The 17,990-nt window shown below is 38.3% G+C and overlaps 1 protein-coding gene across 2 annotated transcripts in view; it reads right to left on the reverse strand.

Moving 5' to 3' along the window:
* Positions 1-1,092: 1,092 nt before the first annotated feature.
* The window catches only part of vipr1b (vasoactive intestinal peptide receptor 1b), a 56,786-nt gene continuing 39,888 nt past the window's right edge, over positions 1,093-17,990 (reverse strand). For both annotated transcript variants that reach the window (XM_044340338.1, XM_044340340.1), the window contains 8 exons: positions 17,392-17,524; positions 10,398-10,551; positions 10,227-10,287; positions 10,068-10,140; positions 6,479-6,570; positions 5,685-5,814; positions 5,144-5,185; positions 1,093-2,654 (listed from right to left, as the gene is read on the reverse strand). In XM_044340338.1, the coding sequence (XP_044196273.1) occupies positions 2,463-2,654; positions 5,144-5,185; positions 5,685-5,814; positions 6,479-6,570; positions 10,068-10,140; positions 10,227-10,287; positions 10,398-10,551; positions 17,392-17,524 (877 nt within the window). In that variant the 3' untranslated portion in view covers positions 1,093-2,462. The remainder of the gene's footprint in view (positions 2,655-5,143; positions 5,186-5,684; positions 5,815-6,478; positions 6,571-10,067; positions 10,141-10,226; positions 10,288-10,397; positions 10,552-17,391; positions 17,525-17,990) is intronic.

Consider the following 17,990-nt stretch of genomic DNA (forward strand, 5'->3'; position numbering starts at 1 on the left):
CACATGTCTGTGCAAAAAATGTCAAGTTGCGGTAACATGCAGTGGCACTTCCTTTCTGACATTGTGATTTCTTTGCTTCCAGTAGGTCTTCACTGTCACAATGATGACATGGCCTCATGAGAATGAGGTATAAAGTGAGCTTAATGGTGTGTTCTGATAGAACGCAAAGTGAAATTTCACCTTGTGTCATTCGCCGCAGTTTGACCGCTGGACCATTAGCTAGCAGCAGACGCTAACCAACCGTGTCTGTGGTTGGTTGTGGTCAGAAACACGCAAATTTTTCACTCGAGTCGAAACATTTTCAACTCGCGGTGATGCGTCTTTGCGTTCTGGCTAACACACAATTAAATGTGCTGGTAGACCGATTTTGTTACTTTAGGAGTGAGTGAGACAAGTTGTTGCCCCTTGTTTTTAGTCCAGTTTAAGAGTGATATACTGTAGGCCTACTTGTCTTAAGTTTCCGCAAGAAAGCAAGTAAGTATATTTCCCAAAATGTCAAACTACACCTTTAAGCTTTTTGTTACCAACCAAACATCCAATATAAAGTTTTCCTCATATCATTTCTGAGATCAACATTAGTGTTTTTTAAATTTCGCATCGTGTACTTTAGGGGTTTGACTCTTTAAATTAATAGTGTGGATTGAGATGAGGAATATTTTGCTGGTACAGCTGGACTTTCTGGATGTTCTTTCTTGCATGAATATGCAAGTGACATTCAAGTCTGACCTCATAAGCTGAAAAGCACAATGATAGCATCATCATTGTGACAGGGCCAGTCATTCTTGTCACCTTGCTTTGCTTTGCTTGGCTGCAATAGTCTCTCCTGGCTTGTCAGATTCAAACTCCTCCAGTGAAGAAGTCTGAACTTGACAAGTCAACGGAGGGTTCAGGAATTATTTTTCACAGTGGATGATTTAGGGATTCCAAAAGAGTTTCTGCCAGTGTGAAAGCTTATCTTTGCATGCATTACTCTTCTGTATTATGAATCTTAAGCCTGTTAAAAAAGTCAAGCAATGAGGGGCTTCCTATTTAGCTCTTATGCTTAACACTGAGCCACAGACTGCTACACAAACAAACTTGTACAAGAGAATGTTCATGTTCAAAACATGTTCATGTTATGTTCTTGGCGAGCCTTTAAATCCAAAGTGTTGCAATAATATGAACAAATGACACTCACAGTGACACATTACTGATATTGTAACCTTGACGGAGTCAGTATGGCACAACAATCCAAAGCAATTCATTAGACTTTACACTGTATACTTATCTGTACAATGTTAAATGACTCATCGCACGTAAATGTAAACATTCAAGGACTGAACTGCTTAAAGGCATTTCCTCTCAAGAGTTACTGTGAAGCCCGACAGCCAGTGTATGATTAGACTGAAAGCGTCACTTCAAAACATCGAAACCAGGCACTCGTCAGTGATCAGCACAAAACTGCCCCAAATAAAAAAACATCAGACACAAAATCACACAAAACAAAAGGGGAAGGCTGTACTCATAAAAGGGGAGGCAAAAGGACAATCAGTCTCTCGTGACAGTGATAGTGCAGAGAAGGGCATTTGTACTCCAAACCCATCATTGTGAATCAGCATCACACTGGTCACCTGGTCTGAAGCCACATCTGTTTGGCATTAATGTAAATAAAGTTTCCTGCTGGTTATCAGCCAGTCTTTCTTTTTCTGTTTTCCTACACAGTGAGGAAAACATCATGTTGCACACTGTTTTGTTCTTTTTGGTCGCCTAAAAATACGCCTTAAAACACATTTTCCATCTCCACTCAAATTAAATGTTCAAAGAAACTCCCATAATGCATTTCTGGTGCTTTTCTTTGCCTGTGATGTCGCTGCACACACTGCAAGAATATAAGTTATGGGATTTCCTGTCCCTTTTCTACTAACGGCTGTGTCTTTGCACCAGCCTTGTTCATTTGAGGGTTGCAGCTGCAGGAATCCACTAAGTGATTTTTAATCAAATCATAATTACATCAGATTGCGTGTGCTGGTGCAGTTCACATTTGGATTGCTCACCTAACCCCATTAATATGTGACATTTCGCATCGCCCAGTGTCTGAGCACACAGAGAACGTAATAACAATTGACCAAATGATCCATAATGACATGACTCACAGATTCACCTGTACATGTTCACTGAATCATGAAATACAAAAAAAAAAGTGAATGTGCAAAAGCTGCGCGTGTGAAACAAAAGCATTTTTATCTCTGCCACTAAACTTTGTTTTTAAAGAAGCGTGAAGATTAAAAGCTGCTTAAAAGCTGATTTGATTCCTATCTTTTCATCGCCATCCTTCACACTCAAGCATCACATTCTCCAGGAGTGCATGTGCTAATGTGTGCTAACATCTTATTCTAGTTTACTTATGCTGCGTCATTTTTGCCTGATGTTTGGCATGAGAGTATTCTGGATAGCATGTATGACTGTATCATTGTTTGCGTGAGTCATATGCTAGACAAATCCTCGTGACACGAGGATGAACCCCGGCGTGTTTTCGGGCTGCACCGCGTCAGCATGGTTATCTGCGTGCTGAAGTTGTTGCTGCTGCCAATGGACGGATGTTGGTATTTGGTGTCTGAGCCCATGTATCTCTGCAGGTGCCACCTCCGCCACTTCCTCTTGATCTCTCCTTGGACCTGCAGTAGATTAGAACAGTGAGAAGTTCAGTAATAATCTCATATATTATTTATATAGATACATTTCTCTTTTTTTCCCTACTCTCTTGTGCTGACCTACATAAGACAGTAGTGATACAGCTTATACCCAGTTCTTGAACACTTTGTTCTAAGCACCTGTGAATGTGTCTGTTTTCATGGAACAACTCCCTGGTGCATGAGAAGTGATGCATTTTACATTAAACAAACTGGGTGGTTGGTATGGCCACTGACAGCAACCAAAGCTGAGCAGATAAAGAAGGGACATTAAAAGCATCCAAAGAATAACAGATTGAAGAATATTAAAAATAAGCTGCAGCACAAAGATTACTTTTCATTCAGACTAAGTCAGAGGGAGGGAAGCAAACTAAACTGTGAAAGGACCTTCTGAAGGATGAAAGCAGAGTGAGCATTAGCATCGCCTCACTTTTTTTCCCCGGACGGGCAGGTTTTGCTGCAGTGAGTAACTTTATTATGTTGGACCAGGCCAAGGTGCAGCTTTTCAAAGTTGATGCAAAGCACTAATTTGAAAACCTTTGAAATACTGTGAAAATTCACTGATATGCGAATTGAATGTGAAAAGGAAGCAAAACATTTTAAATCACAGCCACACCGTCATCTAATATTTATCTTCCCAAACATCTTATTAGCAGAGGCAAATTTTCAATAAGAAACAGCCGTCCTTACTTATTGATCTCTTTTTCACTTTTGGTTAAACGATATCTTCCTCAAGGTTTTTAAAAATGACTTTAACCTCTAACCCAGTGGTTCCCAAACTTTTTGGCCTGTGACCCCTTAAAATAAAGCAAAGTCTCCCTGGGAACCCTCATCACATGTTACATTGTCTACCAGTTAAGTTAACGATTATTGTCTTGATCGTTTTGTCCACAAAATGTCAGAAAATAGTGAAAAATATTTGTTAAAGTTCCCTACAGTCCAAAGTTTCATATTCAAATGTCAAATAGTTTTGTCTGACCAACAGTTCAAACCCCAAAGATATTCAGTTTATCATCATGTTTGACAAAGAAAAACAATAAATTATCACATTTGAGAGGCGGAAACCAGCTTTTTTTTGCTTAACAAATGACCAAAACAATTATTCAATTATCAAAATAGTTGCTTAATAATCTTCTGTTGATCAACTAATCGATTAATCGACTAACCTTGCAGCTCTAGAAAGAGGACTGATTTTGTTTTATTTGAATAACTTTTAGAGGCTTGAGGCGGTAAAACAGAAAACCACAAGAAATAAAGCAGAAATTAGAAGAAAGCTTGACAAAAAACTTAAACGACCCCTTGTGGGGGTCCCAACCCCCAGGTTGGGAACCACTGCTCTAACCTCTAATTGGATTTTTATGTATTTGTTTCTTAACATACTCAACATGTATCTTTCATCACAGTGTATTACTGTCACCATGACAAAATAGTATTTACTCAGTTTCTAGTAATAAAGAGAAAAGCTTCTTGTTTTAATGACATCATTTTATATCTATATTTATTTCATATTATTACAATATTTTCTTGGTATGACGAGGGACCAAATGATTATATTTTTACAGGAAACCTTTCTTGTTATAACTTCATATCATTTTATCTTGTATCACAAAAGTTTTCCGTTATTACACAATATCAATGTATCTCATTAAAACATTTCTCATTATAATGTGATAAGTTGGTGTGTTTTTATAATGAGAAACTTCCATATGTTGTGAAAATAAGAGACAGATCCAGTCAGTGCTTGAAGAGACACTGTAGCTGAGAGCAAACATGATTGATGTGGGTATGTGGCAGGGTGTTTTTATGCGATGCGAATAAATCAAAGTCAAAGCGTGAATTTAAATTTCTGTAATTTCTGTCTTTTTTCAATATAACATTTCATGTGTTTTGTTGTGTCTTGATTATAACAGATAGAAGTAACAAATAACGGGCACGATTCCAGGAATATATATGACTCTCGAGGCTCCAGTAATTTAAACACTAAATAATACTACCCTGCCAGGGCAGAAGGACACCTGAAAATTGCACCAGATTAAAATTCAGCCTGCATAGTTTCATGCCTTACCATCCAGACCATCACTGTGATTCAATCTGGCCCAGGACTGGGAACATAACTAATCTGCCCACAGAGAGCTTCTGCAGACATCACTGAATGGCTGACTGCCAAGAAGGCTGTGCTTTTTTTTTTTTTTTTACAGCCCTCCCACCCTGTAGGCAGAGCGCAGAAAAAATATGCAGAGAGGAGGTCCGAGGGAGGAGAGACAGCTGGAGCGACCGGTGACTCATACTCGCAGCTCTGTCCACCAATCAGGACGGTGTTAATGTAAATACTGCACCGAGGGAGCCACAGAGAAAATACTGATGAACTACATTCCCTAAGAAGTACCACATGCATGTGGCTTATCTCTGTGTGGATATCTTGAGGTTCAAACTGTTTATACAAACTGTTTACATCACTGCGAGGAGGTACCTACCTCTCCGTTGAGGAAGCAGTAAAGGACTGCGACCACAAAGCCCTAAAGGGAAAGAAAAACACAGATAAGACAGTAGTTTGTGTCATAGTTGAATGTCCGGTTACATTTGTTTTGTGGTATGATGGCTTGTTTCTAGCAATAATGAGAAGAGGGATGAGAAGAATGTGCTGGAAAGGTTTCTTTGGTTTCCATGCTGTCAGTAATGCAGCTGTGCTGTCTGGCTGCATTCTCCATCATTCCTCATTATGTGATGAACTGAAATAACACCGGGGTTTAAAATGGTAACACCACAATTGAACTAGCCAGAAAGGTGCCTGGAGGCCTGCCTGTGAGCATTTCTTCAATACAAGAGGTCACGGTGGACTGTGGAGGCCAAATTTCAATGAATGAACTTTCAAAAATTTCAAAAAAAGAAGAAAATGTTTCTGCTAAAAACACAAAATGCCAATTCTGAAATAAGAATTCAAAGTAAAATTTATACAGTGTAAGATGTATATTTTTCTTTTTATTATCACATGTTCCTGAAAAGTTGGTTTTGTACCTGGAATGACCCCAAAATCAAATCAAAAACTAGCCGCAGCTCAGTCTTCACTTGCTCTGGGATGAATGCAAATACGATAAAATTGATGCCAAAAAGAGGAATCAAAAGCAGCGTGGATTTCGCCAACCTCCTGCAACGACAAAGCAAAAACAGAATCAAATTTCTCCCTTCGGTGAAACCAATTTCCAATCTGTCTCCAAATACTGTATGCCAGTAATGGAATGCAACTCCACAGTACTTTTCATTTTACATTTCAGCTCAGAGGACCAGGAATGGGAAAAAAAAACACCCTTAAAGTGTCAGGGGGAAATTGCTCATGCATTATGGCTGGCTTATGAGATGCTCTCCATCACAGGAAAAATCACTTAAACACAAAGAGTGCTATATTTCTGTGTAAAGCAGCTGCCAGGGGAAGCCCACAGTGTGCTGAGCATCACATAAGGCAACGGTTTTCCTTTCTGAAAAAGGATTGGTCATCCCTGCATTGCTCTGAGCAATAAAAAAGTTAAAAGGGAAAGAGTGAAATTTAAAGAGCAGTTGCACCTACAGCACATATATCCATTCTTTACTTGCAGCTTTCTGAGCTTATTCCAGATAGTCTTTGTTTATTCTGCTTAATGCAGTTAGCTTTAACAGAAAATAGACCAAAATTCAGTCCAAGACATAAGCTGTGAAAGCAGTGTAGATTTTTATTAATCCTCACAGGAATTAGTAACATTTCATCTTGTATCTCAGCTAATAAATAATACAAATTTTCAGCATTAAAAATGAAAAAGAAATGAAATTGTACTCACGAGTACTGGTTGGATTCATTCCTTCCAATATCTGGGCAGTTGATCTTCTGACGGAGTATTCGAATGATGCAGATAAAGAGGATAAAGTTCATCTGTGGAGGATATTTAAGTGTCATTTGACTATTTTATAATATAAATGAGATTTAGAGCCGGTGAGTTAGTGAAATATTCATCGGAAATATGAAATTCCTATGTAAAGCTATCCAGCTACTACTTCATTTCAGTATTTATTCAGTGTTTTATCTTGTGGAGGAATTTTTGAGGAATGCATCCCATAACAGAAGATTTATGCTGAGTTTTAACATGCTGTGATTGGATTGCGGTGCTGCCCTGCGGGGAGGGGGGATTAGGCATTTCTAAATTGTTAATTTGTGTTGGGCCTCTGAACCCGCAATCACATCACGCACATCAAGACGCACTTCCAAACATCAGTCAGCCACTGCGGAGAGAAAGAGACAGAGCGACCTGACAGCCAGCCTGCTGATCCTGATCCTAATGTGAAATAACACAACTGAACCTGCTCTGTCAACAACTGCTGCCAAGTAATGAAAAACGAAACATCAGCAGACATCAGTAAAAAAGGATAAGGTTATCTGCATGACTGCACATACTACTGTCTTTTTTTTAAAATTCTGGTGGTGCAACACTGAATATCAGGCTGTTAAAGTGCTATAAGACTTCCCTTGAAATTAACTCTCTAGGGAACATTCTTCATATATATATTATAAATCCATTATAATGGATCTATCTGTCCCTCCTCTGTCGCTCATCTTGAAGTTTCTTCTATTTTTTTCTCTGTTAAAGGGTTTTTTAGGGAGTTTTTCCTTATTTGAATCGAGGGTCTAAGGACAGAGGATGTTGTATCACTGTGCAGATTGTAAAGCCCCCTGAGTCAAATTTGTGATATCGGTCTGTACAAATAAATTGACTTGACTACACTTGAATATGTAACTGTTCCTGGAATTTAGAACAACACTTATTGTGTGTTCAGACGGGACACAAGGTGAATTATAGAGACGACACAATTGTTTTTATTGTTTGAGTTAAAAGTGCATCAGTGTGAGTGAAAAAATCATGCTCATCTCAGGGCTTTATTAATTGTACAGAGACGAGAGAAAGAAGGACAGAGACTGAAGGACAATTACAGAAAGAACTGGAGTTTCAGTTGAGTTCAGTCAGAGGCTGAGCTGAACACAAACAGGCAGTCTATGACACACGAGGTCAGTGCTTCATATGGTGCAGTTAATGTATGTACAGTCAGTATGTTGGTTGTTTGGGGTGAAATAACACAGACTGCACAAATGGTCAAGCTGTAAAATTTGCACAAATGACACAAGGCGAAAATTAGCTTTGTTTTCTGTCTGAACACACCTTGAGGCTACGGCCATTCTAGTGACTGTGAGGCTGCTTTGAGTTAAATATCAGTATGCTAACATGCTCATAAGGACTTTGTTGACATGCTAATGTTTAGGTAACTATGATCACCATCTCAGTTTTCATCAGCATGCTAATGTTTGCAGGTATTTGGTCATAAACCAAAGTATTGGACAATTAATTATTGACCTGATGATGATGTTAGATGAAAAGTTACAGGCTTTCACTAAAGTTTTCACAGTTCATCCAGAGGGAGACTAGAAGGGTTGTGTCTATAAAAAAAAAATGTAATGGCAAACCATCCAATAGGTTGAGATTTCAGTCTGAACCGAAGTTGTGGACTGACTGACAGACGTATAGAGTCATGAGGCTTGTGTGGCAAATAAAAAATACAACCTCTGTCTACAGTTAAGTATACAATTACAACATATACAGAGAAATAAGATTCTAATATTAAAATATTTGTGAGTTAACATTTACTTGGGGTTATATGAACTAGTTCTTCCAAAGAAATACTTCTAGAAATCAACAGCTTCTTATGAGCTCAATACACTCTTATTTGTACCAGATTTTTTAGTTCCTAGAAATTATTAGGAAGTCATGGTCTTGTTAAATAAAGGGTCAAGATACCAACTGGGGATGTGCAGAGATCCCAGTATTTGTATCTGCATTTGTTGTGGCAGCAAAATTATTTGTATCTGTATTTGTATTCGAATAAAAGTGGAAAGAGGCTTAAAAATCCTGTTTTTGTTTTTGACACTTTTAATTTTAGAAAATTAAAGTGTTACAATAAGTGCTCATGAATAAACTACCTTATGATGGAGGTCCCTACATTGGGTCTTGAACTGGAGTCTCCCAGGTCAAAGACGACTGCGCTGACTACTGAGCTAAAACTTTACTCATTGCCTCAATGCAGGCAGACCTCTACCTATTTATACACCCATAACACAGAGCCAGCACAGCGTGTAATGTGTAGGGAGGAACTTCAAAGGCAATTATTGCTTTGCACTTTTCATTTATTGTCTATTTTTTACAACCTAACTTTGTGGAAAGGAGCAGGGGAAACACATGTTATGGAGAGTCCTTTGGGAGCACTTTGCTTGTGTCAGTAGCTCAGCTTTATCTCTGGGGAACACCTCCAACAAATCATTTTTAAATATTTGCATGAAACAAATGTTCGTATAAAACCCACTATTTGTGCTTTGCCGAATAATGTATTTGTATTCGGGCACACCCCTAATACCAACACACTCTCATATTTACCGTTATACAGCTTATTGAACTCATTCTTAACCTCCTTTTCACTCCTCTCTCAAAGCATCTTCATTTCTCACTCAAACACCCACACATTTGCTTTTATTTCCTCTTATTCACACACACACACACACACACACACACACACACACACACACACACACACACACATAGACACACCGCCAATTGAGATCACTTACTAAATAAGAGGTTAAATCTATATGTGAGCTTAAAGTGTGACACGTCTCATGTATGATTACTGCCCTGAAGAGATGAATTTGATTTTTAAAGACATACATTTTTGGGGAAAAAACGCCTTTTTGCTCTCTTGTCAAAAGTGAGGAGAGAAAATTGATACCAATCTCAGATGAGTGTGGTATTAATCTTCTCATTGAACTCTCGGCCAGAAAAAATGTCAAACTATTCCTTTAACACCTAAAGCACATCAGATGTCGGACTTGTTTTGCTGGAGCAGACATAGTGCATAAATACACATTCCTCTCCTCAGCCTCTCTGTGTGTGCCTGTCTACAGATTTTCTATCGATGCTAATTTGATGTTCAAAAAGGAAATAGAAGAGAAAAAACAGCCATAAAGAGGCTGAATACAAAAAAGAAGTAGACAATGACCTGTCAGTCAACAGAAAAGAAATTGACTGTGATTATCTTGCCAACTTTCCAAAGTGAAATGAGAACTTTGAGGTCGAACTAACCTCTCAGCTGTGTAGACATACAGTAGGAATACAAAACAGAAAGCGGACTTCAAACGCATTCACATACATTACACTGACGGATAAAGTCTGAGGTGAACTGATGATAACTGACAAAGACTTTTTCTCTCTCCGAGGTAATTAGGTGTACTTTGGAAAAATCTGACTTCAGAGCGTCAACAGCTCAAGATCCACAAACGTTGATGTGATGAAATTTGAGTGTCGAAAAAGTGCTACAGGCATGTAAACTTACCAGGATTGATGCCAAAATAGGGGTTTTAATGATCCACCAGAAGACATCAGTGTTCTCGATGATATCCCAGCACCTAGTGAGACATGAAACAATATTTGTGTACAAAATCAAAGCAGTGCAAAAACCTAGATTTTGTACTGGGCTCTGTTCTGTTCTTACCCCACATCATTATAGTAGGCTTTAGCGATGCTCCAAGCTGTGATGAAAATTGTTGGACCTCCTGGTGGACAAGAAAAGATATAAACACCAAAGGTAGTATTGCACCCCTCCGGCAAATGTCAATCCAGGACAGCGGACGTGTATACAAGCATAAAAGAGAGCTCTCCTCACCCCAGCCAATCAGAATATAAGCCCAGAAGTACTTCCTCTCGGAGAAGAAAGAGACCGCTAACAGTGCGTGAAGATAGAGGCCTTCCACCAGCAGCCAGAAGAAGCTGGCCATTATACAGTACTGGAAGAACACAATCACTGCTTTACAGCCAACCTGGCAAAGGGCACAAGACACAAAAGCATAAATCTCTGGCTGATCTTCTGAGGTGCACAAGTGGATACATATTGAACAGAGACAAGATTACAGTGAAAATATCACAGTGTAATTTCATTCCCTGTAGCGGCAGAATCGCATTTAGAAAGTGGAAGAATGCACATATTGATTTTCTTTTTTTTCTTTTGGTACAGACTGCCCACATTCCAAACTTTAAATTAAGACAGTTTTGCTATGTGTGACTTTCAGCCAAGTCGACTAACACACACACACACACATACACACACACACACACACACACACACACACACACACACACACACACACATGCACACACACACACATAATAAAGTAAAAAAAAAGGTCAAGTGGTGCATCAACCGTGACGCCTAATATAGCAAACTGAGGGTAGCTGCAAAGTTGCCTCTGTGTGTTTGATTACAGGTTAATCAAAGTAAATCCACCTCTGAGCCCTCAGTGAATTAGAAATTATAGGCTAATTCAGGCAGAAAGTAAGGTGAGAAAAAAGGTCATTCTGCATTGCAAAAGTTGTCTCTTTAGCTGATCATTGCCTCAAATATCTCTAATAAAGAACATTTATTTCTCCTGAGTGCCATTCAAATGAAGCAGAATGATGAATGTAATGTCAGTAGGCACGATACAGCAGTTTTATTAGATTATGTAAAATGTCTTTAAAGGCTCATTTGGCAGCCTTGCACTAGTTCATAAGTCATACAATGACCTGCAAAGTCATAGATCCAAGAATTTAACTGGCACCACCTTCTAATAACACACCATTTGTAAAGCATTTATAAGTACATTATGACTATATTATTGGTAAATATCCTGTTTACTGATGCTTTACAGATCTGTGTGTTTATCTTCCTCCAGCATGATTCTTGATTTGACTTTTTAAAGTTCAGTCTTTTAGTTCATCAAGATGACTCCTCTAATGGACCATTTGAGCACTCACCTCAAAGGAAATGACTGCAAAGCAAATGAACCAAAATTCACTTATTCTATTATAATTATTTCAAGCTCATTTAAAATTGCGGGCTTTGATTACTGTAAGAGCCTTTTATTAATGTCTTAACACCTATAATTACAGATAATATACTAACTTTGTTAGAAAGTGAGAAACTCATTATTTCATCAGCCTTGATGTTTATTACCCTTAATTAATGACTTTATTCATGACTCAAGAACCAAAGAGATTTTCCACAACCTGGCAACCCAATTTAGTAGCATATAACTGATCTATAAATTATTAGTAAATAATTCATTGCAACAGTAATTTGTTATAACTTATGAACCCTTTGACATATTAGAAAGTGGCAGTATCTGGATACATTATCTGGATACATTATCTGGATAATCTGATCTATGGGTCTTTGCATTTACACCTGGTACTAAAATGCATCCTTGTTTTCTCAATTGTGCCCACGTTATGATCAGATCTCAATATGTAGATTAGCTAAGTGGGCCTTGCAGACTTGTCAACAAACATGGTGCGTCCCAGGTCATGGGAAACAATGCCATGGAAGGGAGTAATTATTTTTTTGCAAGGGAAGATACTTGTACACTTTATTTGATTGATTTCCTGCTTTCTGGATTTCCGTATTATGTTACTTTATACTTCTACTTTCAGCCACTGCTAATGCTCGTAGCTTTTGACAGGCTGAGTTAGGTGACCTTTGAACTTCACGGGTGGATTTTTTCTTATGAATGTGGTTATGATGTACGGATTGCATTTACACCTGGCTGAAATCTGATCACAATGCGAGCTTGACCACCTCCAAATATGGTCTAGCTGATCCGATTGCATTCCAAACCCGATATACGTTTACCTTTATCAAACTAACCTATCTGGATACAGATTGCATGTTAATACCAGGTGTAAGTGGGGCCTTACAAATGCAGAATTTCAGTTCCTTTAAACTGTGTTCTACGCACGATAAGATGTTTTATACAAACATTCATGGTAACCAGACAACGTGTCCTAATAACTGTACAATGCCAGAAGACATATAAGCTCTATCTCTTTCAGACTACAGGAAACCACAGTCAGCAAAGAGCAGAAATGTTCCAGCAGATATTTCAGTGAACAAGGCACAAGGAATGAACACACAGGATAACATAATCAGCTGTATTCTGGTTGGCTGACAGTAACACTTCCATCAGGATGGGTGAATTCATTCAAAATTCAGTTTGCTTCTGCCGAACGTCGAGCAGAGAGGCTGCTTGTTACACAAAGATGTGTATTAAAGGTTCATTTTTTAATGGTGCGGGTGGGCTGAGCTGATGCGAGCAGCGTGTAGCTTTTTCACAGCCTCCTCGATCCATGGAAACACACTTTCACTCTGTATGTTTTGGGGATGAGCGTCCCAGAGAACCTACAGGGAGGGCGGCATGGAGATAAGAAAAATCAATACACTGTACACCATTTAAAAATGACCCCGTGAGAGTGAATGCGTTGAGCACTTTAGTAGATGTACCAGATATGAAACATGGGATGAATTGGGAGGAGAGTGGAGAGGACAGGGTGTGATTACAAATGGACTGAAGCATATTATGGATCAAGAAATGTGGATAGCAGAGCACAGAGGGAAAGACAATAAAAAAGTGATGAAGAAAAAAAAAAAGGGGATATGGATGAGCCAACGGCAAGAACATTTTTTTCTTTCACAGACTCAACTCACAGACACTTTAGAGCAGAAAAAAGGACAAATGAGTCATGATAAAACGCTGAAAATGCCATCCCTCTTACCTCAGCCTCAAAGAATGATGAATGAGTGGGAAAGTCTCACATGAAAAATGAACTCAAGTGTGATGCCTGAGCCCCTGCAAGAGGACTCACACACCTCATGGGTACATGAGCATCATTAATCATAATTGAAGACTTAAGAAGTTGACATCAAACAGTGTCTCATTCATAGTTTAGTACCCTGATCTTTCACAGACTTACTGGGATGATACTGCAGGTTATTTTAGTACATTTTCATCCAGAGTGGCCAATAAAGCATCGTTTACTGTATTGATCGTATGTGTTTCAGCAACAAGAAAGTGTTTAGACTGCATTGTTTTGTCTTTTCACTTCCTGTCTACACCATAAGTGAGAACATGTAGCATTTGCTGCTTGTGACCATCTTTACATCCTTACATTTTAGCAAATATCTGACCAGTTTTACAATACAAGGTGCAGCGTGAAGGATTTCTATAGCTGGAAGAAAATGAGAGACATCATCAATAGCTATTACCACCAGTTTCCCATGATATGAGTGTATTATTGGGTAACAAACTGATTATTCAGAATTATGTTATTGACAAAATATATAGTAAATATTGCATTTTAGGTTAAAAAGTTTTAATTCATGTTGATACTTGAGATAGTTGTAAGCTAGTTAACACAAACTTTGTCCCAAAGATTGTATGTTTAATTTGATATATATGGTGTTGTGAGGTCAAATGACTTTAGATCTGTATTTACTAAGGCCAACAATAGCAAACAAGCAGGTTGAAAGACAAAACTGTAAATTGAACAAATGAAAAAATGGGTCAGCCACAGTGAGAAGAGGCTGCGGTTTGATAATACAAACTACAATTACTCAAGTACTGCACTTAACTACAACTTTTAGATATTTGTATACTATATTTGATTGATTTCCTGCTTACTGGATTTCCATATTATGCTACTTTCTACTTCTCACAAAAAAACTGAAGCCTGCACACTGTCAGCATTTATGGTGAATTTAGTAGCTACGTTTCGGTCAAGTGACCTTCATCAGGCATTGTCGAAATGCCCGATGTGGATTGCTTGACTGAAAACATGTGCTGTGAAATTTGGTATAAATATCCATGGTGACTTTAGTGATCCCCTGACTTTCCCTCAAGGTTTACATTTGTGATTTGGAGTGAAATGTCTCGGAAACTATTAGATGGATTGCCATGAAATTTGGCACAGACCTCAGGATAAATTTTAATATCTTTTCTGATTTCCTGATTTTTCATCTTGTGTCATCATCAGGTCAATTTTTTTAATTTGTCCAACACTTTGATTTATGACAAAAAATACCTGCTAAACTACTAGTGTCCCCATGTACCTTCTGCTGATTGGCAAATGTTGGCATGCCAAAAAAAGGAAAATAGTGAAGCTCAAAGCCGTGCTGTGCCTAAGTACAACCTCACAAGCTGCCAACATGGCTGTAGACCCTTAGAGGTTGGATAGTTTGGTGCAGTGGGCTTGGGCTCGACCATCCAACAAGCAGTTCTGATGAAGTATACTGACTTTAGTTTTGTTTTCCCAAGTATGAAACTCTAAGTAGTTAACACTCAAACAAGAAGTTTACCTCTCTGTGTTGTTTTGCTGGGATTAACGATTTGTACATGGAGGTTTCGGACAGCTCATTAACACAGCTGGCACTGAAGCTGACAGGGATTTGGTAACCTATATAAATTGATTCCCACTTGGCATTGTGAGGGGAGGAAAATGGAGCCAGGTGGGCTGTCTGAACATTTCTGCTAGTTCTAATGCGTGCAAATCGGTACAAATTGCTTGCTGGAGCTCCATTTTAAAGAGCCTGCCATCAGTGGCGTGTGGATGAATGATGAGTTATTCTGCTACTGGAAAAAAACAAAGGGAAGAAATGGTACTGAGTAAACACACACACACACACACACACACACACACACTGTGACAAACACAAAGGTACCTTAAATAATGCATTAGTTATAGGCATCCATGCAGCGATTATATCATGAATTAATCTAATGGGTCACTACAGCAAACATCCAACTGTAGACAAAGGGTAATGAACCAAGCATGCATAACGCCTACACACACACACAGAAAGCTACAGTACTGTAAGCGAGCCAGCAGTTGTAATGGAAGTAATGCCAGGGAGATGATGAGCACTGTAGCACCAAACCTGTTTCAATAATGTCTTTTTCAGCCAACCCGTGACTGCAGCTGGCTCCTGTCAACCCAGTGCTTCCATTAACAAACTGAAGCCAGCCAGAGAGCTCACTAATAAATACACGCAGAGGCTCCTCTTGTCGTGTGGCCACGTAAACGTGGAGCTGAAACGTAAACCTCATGTTCACAGGCTAAACTGTAGCCTCAGGAGCCCCTGGTCAGTGGCTCAGTGGTATGTGATGGTGGTGGTGTGGAAAGCTGACTGGGAGACACCCAAACATTGTGGTTTGATGTAACTCCAAGCATAAAATGGATTGTAAGCCTGACATTATTTAAGAGCAGCCTTGTAGCCTTTAGCTACTTTTAGCTGTTTTCTGTCAGTAGTATTTATTAACATTCTTGATATCCATTCAAGTCTTCAATGTTAATCCAAAAAAGAATACCATAAAAATATCCAACCTGTTTACTCCAATTATGGTAGTAAACCTTTTTTTGCTCACTCTTATCTTAGTTGTCCACTCTGGCTAATTGATGACAGTGAATGCAAGTTATCTAACTTGACAAAACTAAATAAACTAATAAGTCTTAACATGCACACATTTCAAAATATGAAAATGATATTTAAACATCTAAATATAAACAATAGATCCTGACTTAACATGCCCAATATTACCTGCTGATTTATATTTAATTACAGATATATCAGTGTTGTGAACACAGTATGTTGGCCAAAAAGTAACAAGAAATTGCAGTACAGAAAACCTAAAGATATGTGGGAAGTAATTCCAAATAGTGTCACCATTACATAGTTTGCTCATCAGAGAGGACTAACGTGTGTCATTCAGTACATATGCTGGCTGCAATTCCTGCACAGCTGAATTTAAGGAATCCTTATAGAAATGTTTGTTATATTATATGTTTATGTTAAAATAATAACTATTAAAATAACAATAATAATAAAGATAATTTTTATAGAACATTTTATACATAAGTTGCAGCTCAAAGTTTTAAAAAAAGTTGCATACAAGTGATTTAAAATATAATAACACATTTCAGTAGGATTTGATAAAGTAACAAAGTAAAAATCTACCCAAAAACAAGTTTAAAAGATAAGTCAGATGTTGCATGTCAGATATTTATGGGTAGGTTATTCCACATTGTCTTGTCCATAGATTTAAGAAATAAAAAGCTGCCACCATACTTTGTTTGTCTTCACAATTGGTATATTAAGTTGGGGATGATAAACCATTCAGGGTCTTGTAAAGTAGTGATAAAAATATGAAATTGATTCTAAAATAAGACAGGGAGCAATTTAAAGATGCTAAAATGGGTGTGATCGTCTCTCTTTTACTTATTTTGGTTAAGACTCTGGCAGCTGCAAAAAATTTAAAATCAGATTATTTTAAATTCTAAAATATGAATATCCGATTGGTCTCAAATGTCCAGTATTTTAAACAATTTCCAGTATTTTTACCACAAATAAAACATTATAACTACTAATTTAACAGAATAATAAAACTGGAGTATTTTCAGAATACCTTGCATACAATCTCGATGTTGCATGTCCTGTAAAAATATAATCTAATAATACAAATCTTGACATAATTTTGTCCTTGTATCACTGGGAGAGGTGGTGTTTTTTTTTTCACTTACGTTCCCTCCTCGTCTCCTGACAAACATCAGCACTACTGAAATCTATCTTTTCATCCATTAGAGCCTAGGGGATCTCCAATTAGGTGGTTTAATGTGGATAATTAGCCGAACAGTTCTGCACACCCTGAGTGTCATGTTCCCCTGCTGGGCTCCTTACAGAGTTTGACTTCTTTAAGGTTCAAGGACATCCCGGCATCCCTCCTCGATGGAAACCCGGAGCCATTCATCTCTATAATACCCACAGTAAACAGCAGAGTCTTGGACAATTAACTCACAGAGCCTGAGGAGCAGTTGTCCACTTCCCCGACCTCATAGAGGACCACGTCTTTGATGAACACAGCGATGGCCTTCAGGATAAATGACACAAACAGATGCATGTGGATGTAGTTCCTCGTGCAGTGGAGCTTCCTGGGACACGCAGAAAGGAAAAGAAGAATACAGATTAAGACAAAGACGTAACACACACACACTTAAATTCGATAAAGGCGGTCTTCATGCTAATTATCCAATGTCCTTGGAGTTAATAACTAAAACGACAGCAGATTACAGACTGAATTAACTCATAATTAAGCTTCTTTGTTCCTTTCGTCACTGCGTGGGTGGCTCTGCTTCTGCGCTTCAAACACATTTCAGCAATAAAGAGAGCAAGAGAGGTGAATTTCCAAATGACTAATCAGAAAAACTCTTGAAATTCTGAAGCATCAATTTGTGAATACTTCTCGACTTCCTGATTACATTATCATACTTGAGAAGATTAAATGGTTAGGGGAGAGAGACGGTTCACAAATGTCTGTAGTTGTGTCAAGGCTCCCATTAGCTACGATCATTTGTTTATGCCTGGCGATGATTGTTTCCAGTGCAGGGGAATATTCAG

Source organism: Thunnus albacares, chromosome 21, assembly GCF_914725855.1.
Source record: "Thunnus albacares chromosome 21, fThuAlb1.1, whole genome shotgun sequence".
Taxonomy (NCBI): domain Eukaryota; kingdom Metazoa; phylum Chordata; class Actinopteri; order Scombriformes; family Scombridae; genus Thunnus; species Thunnus albacares.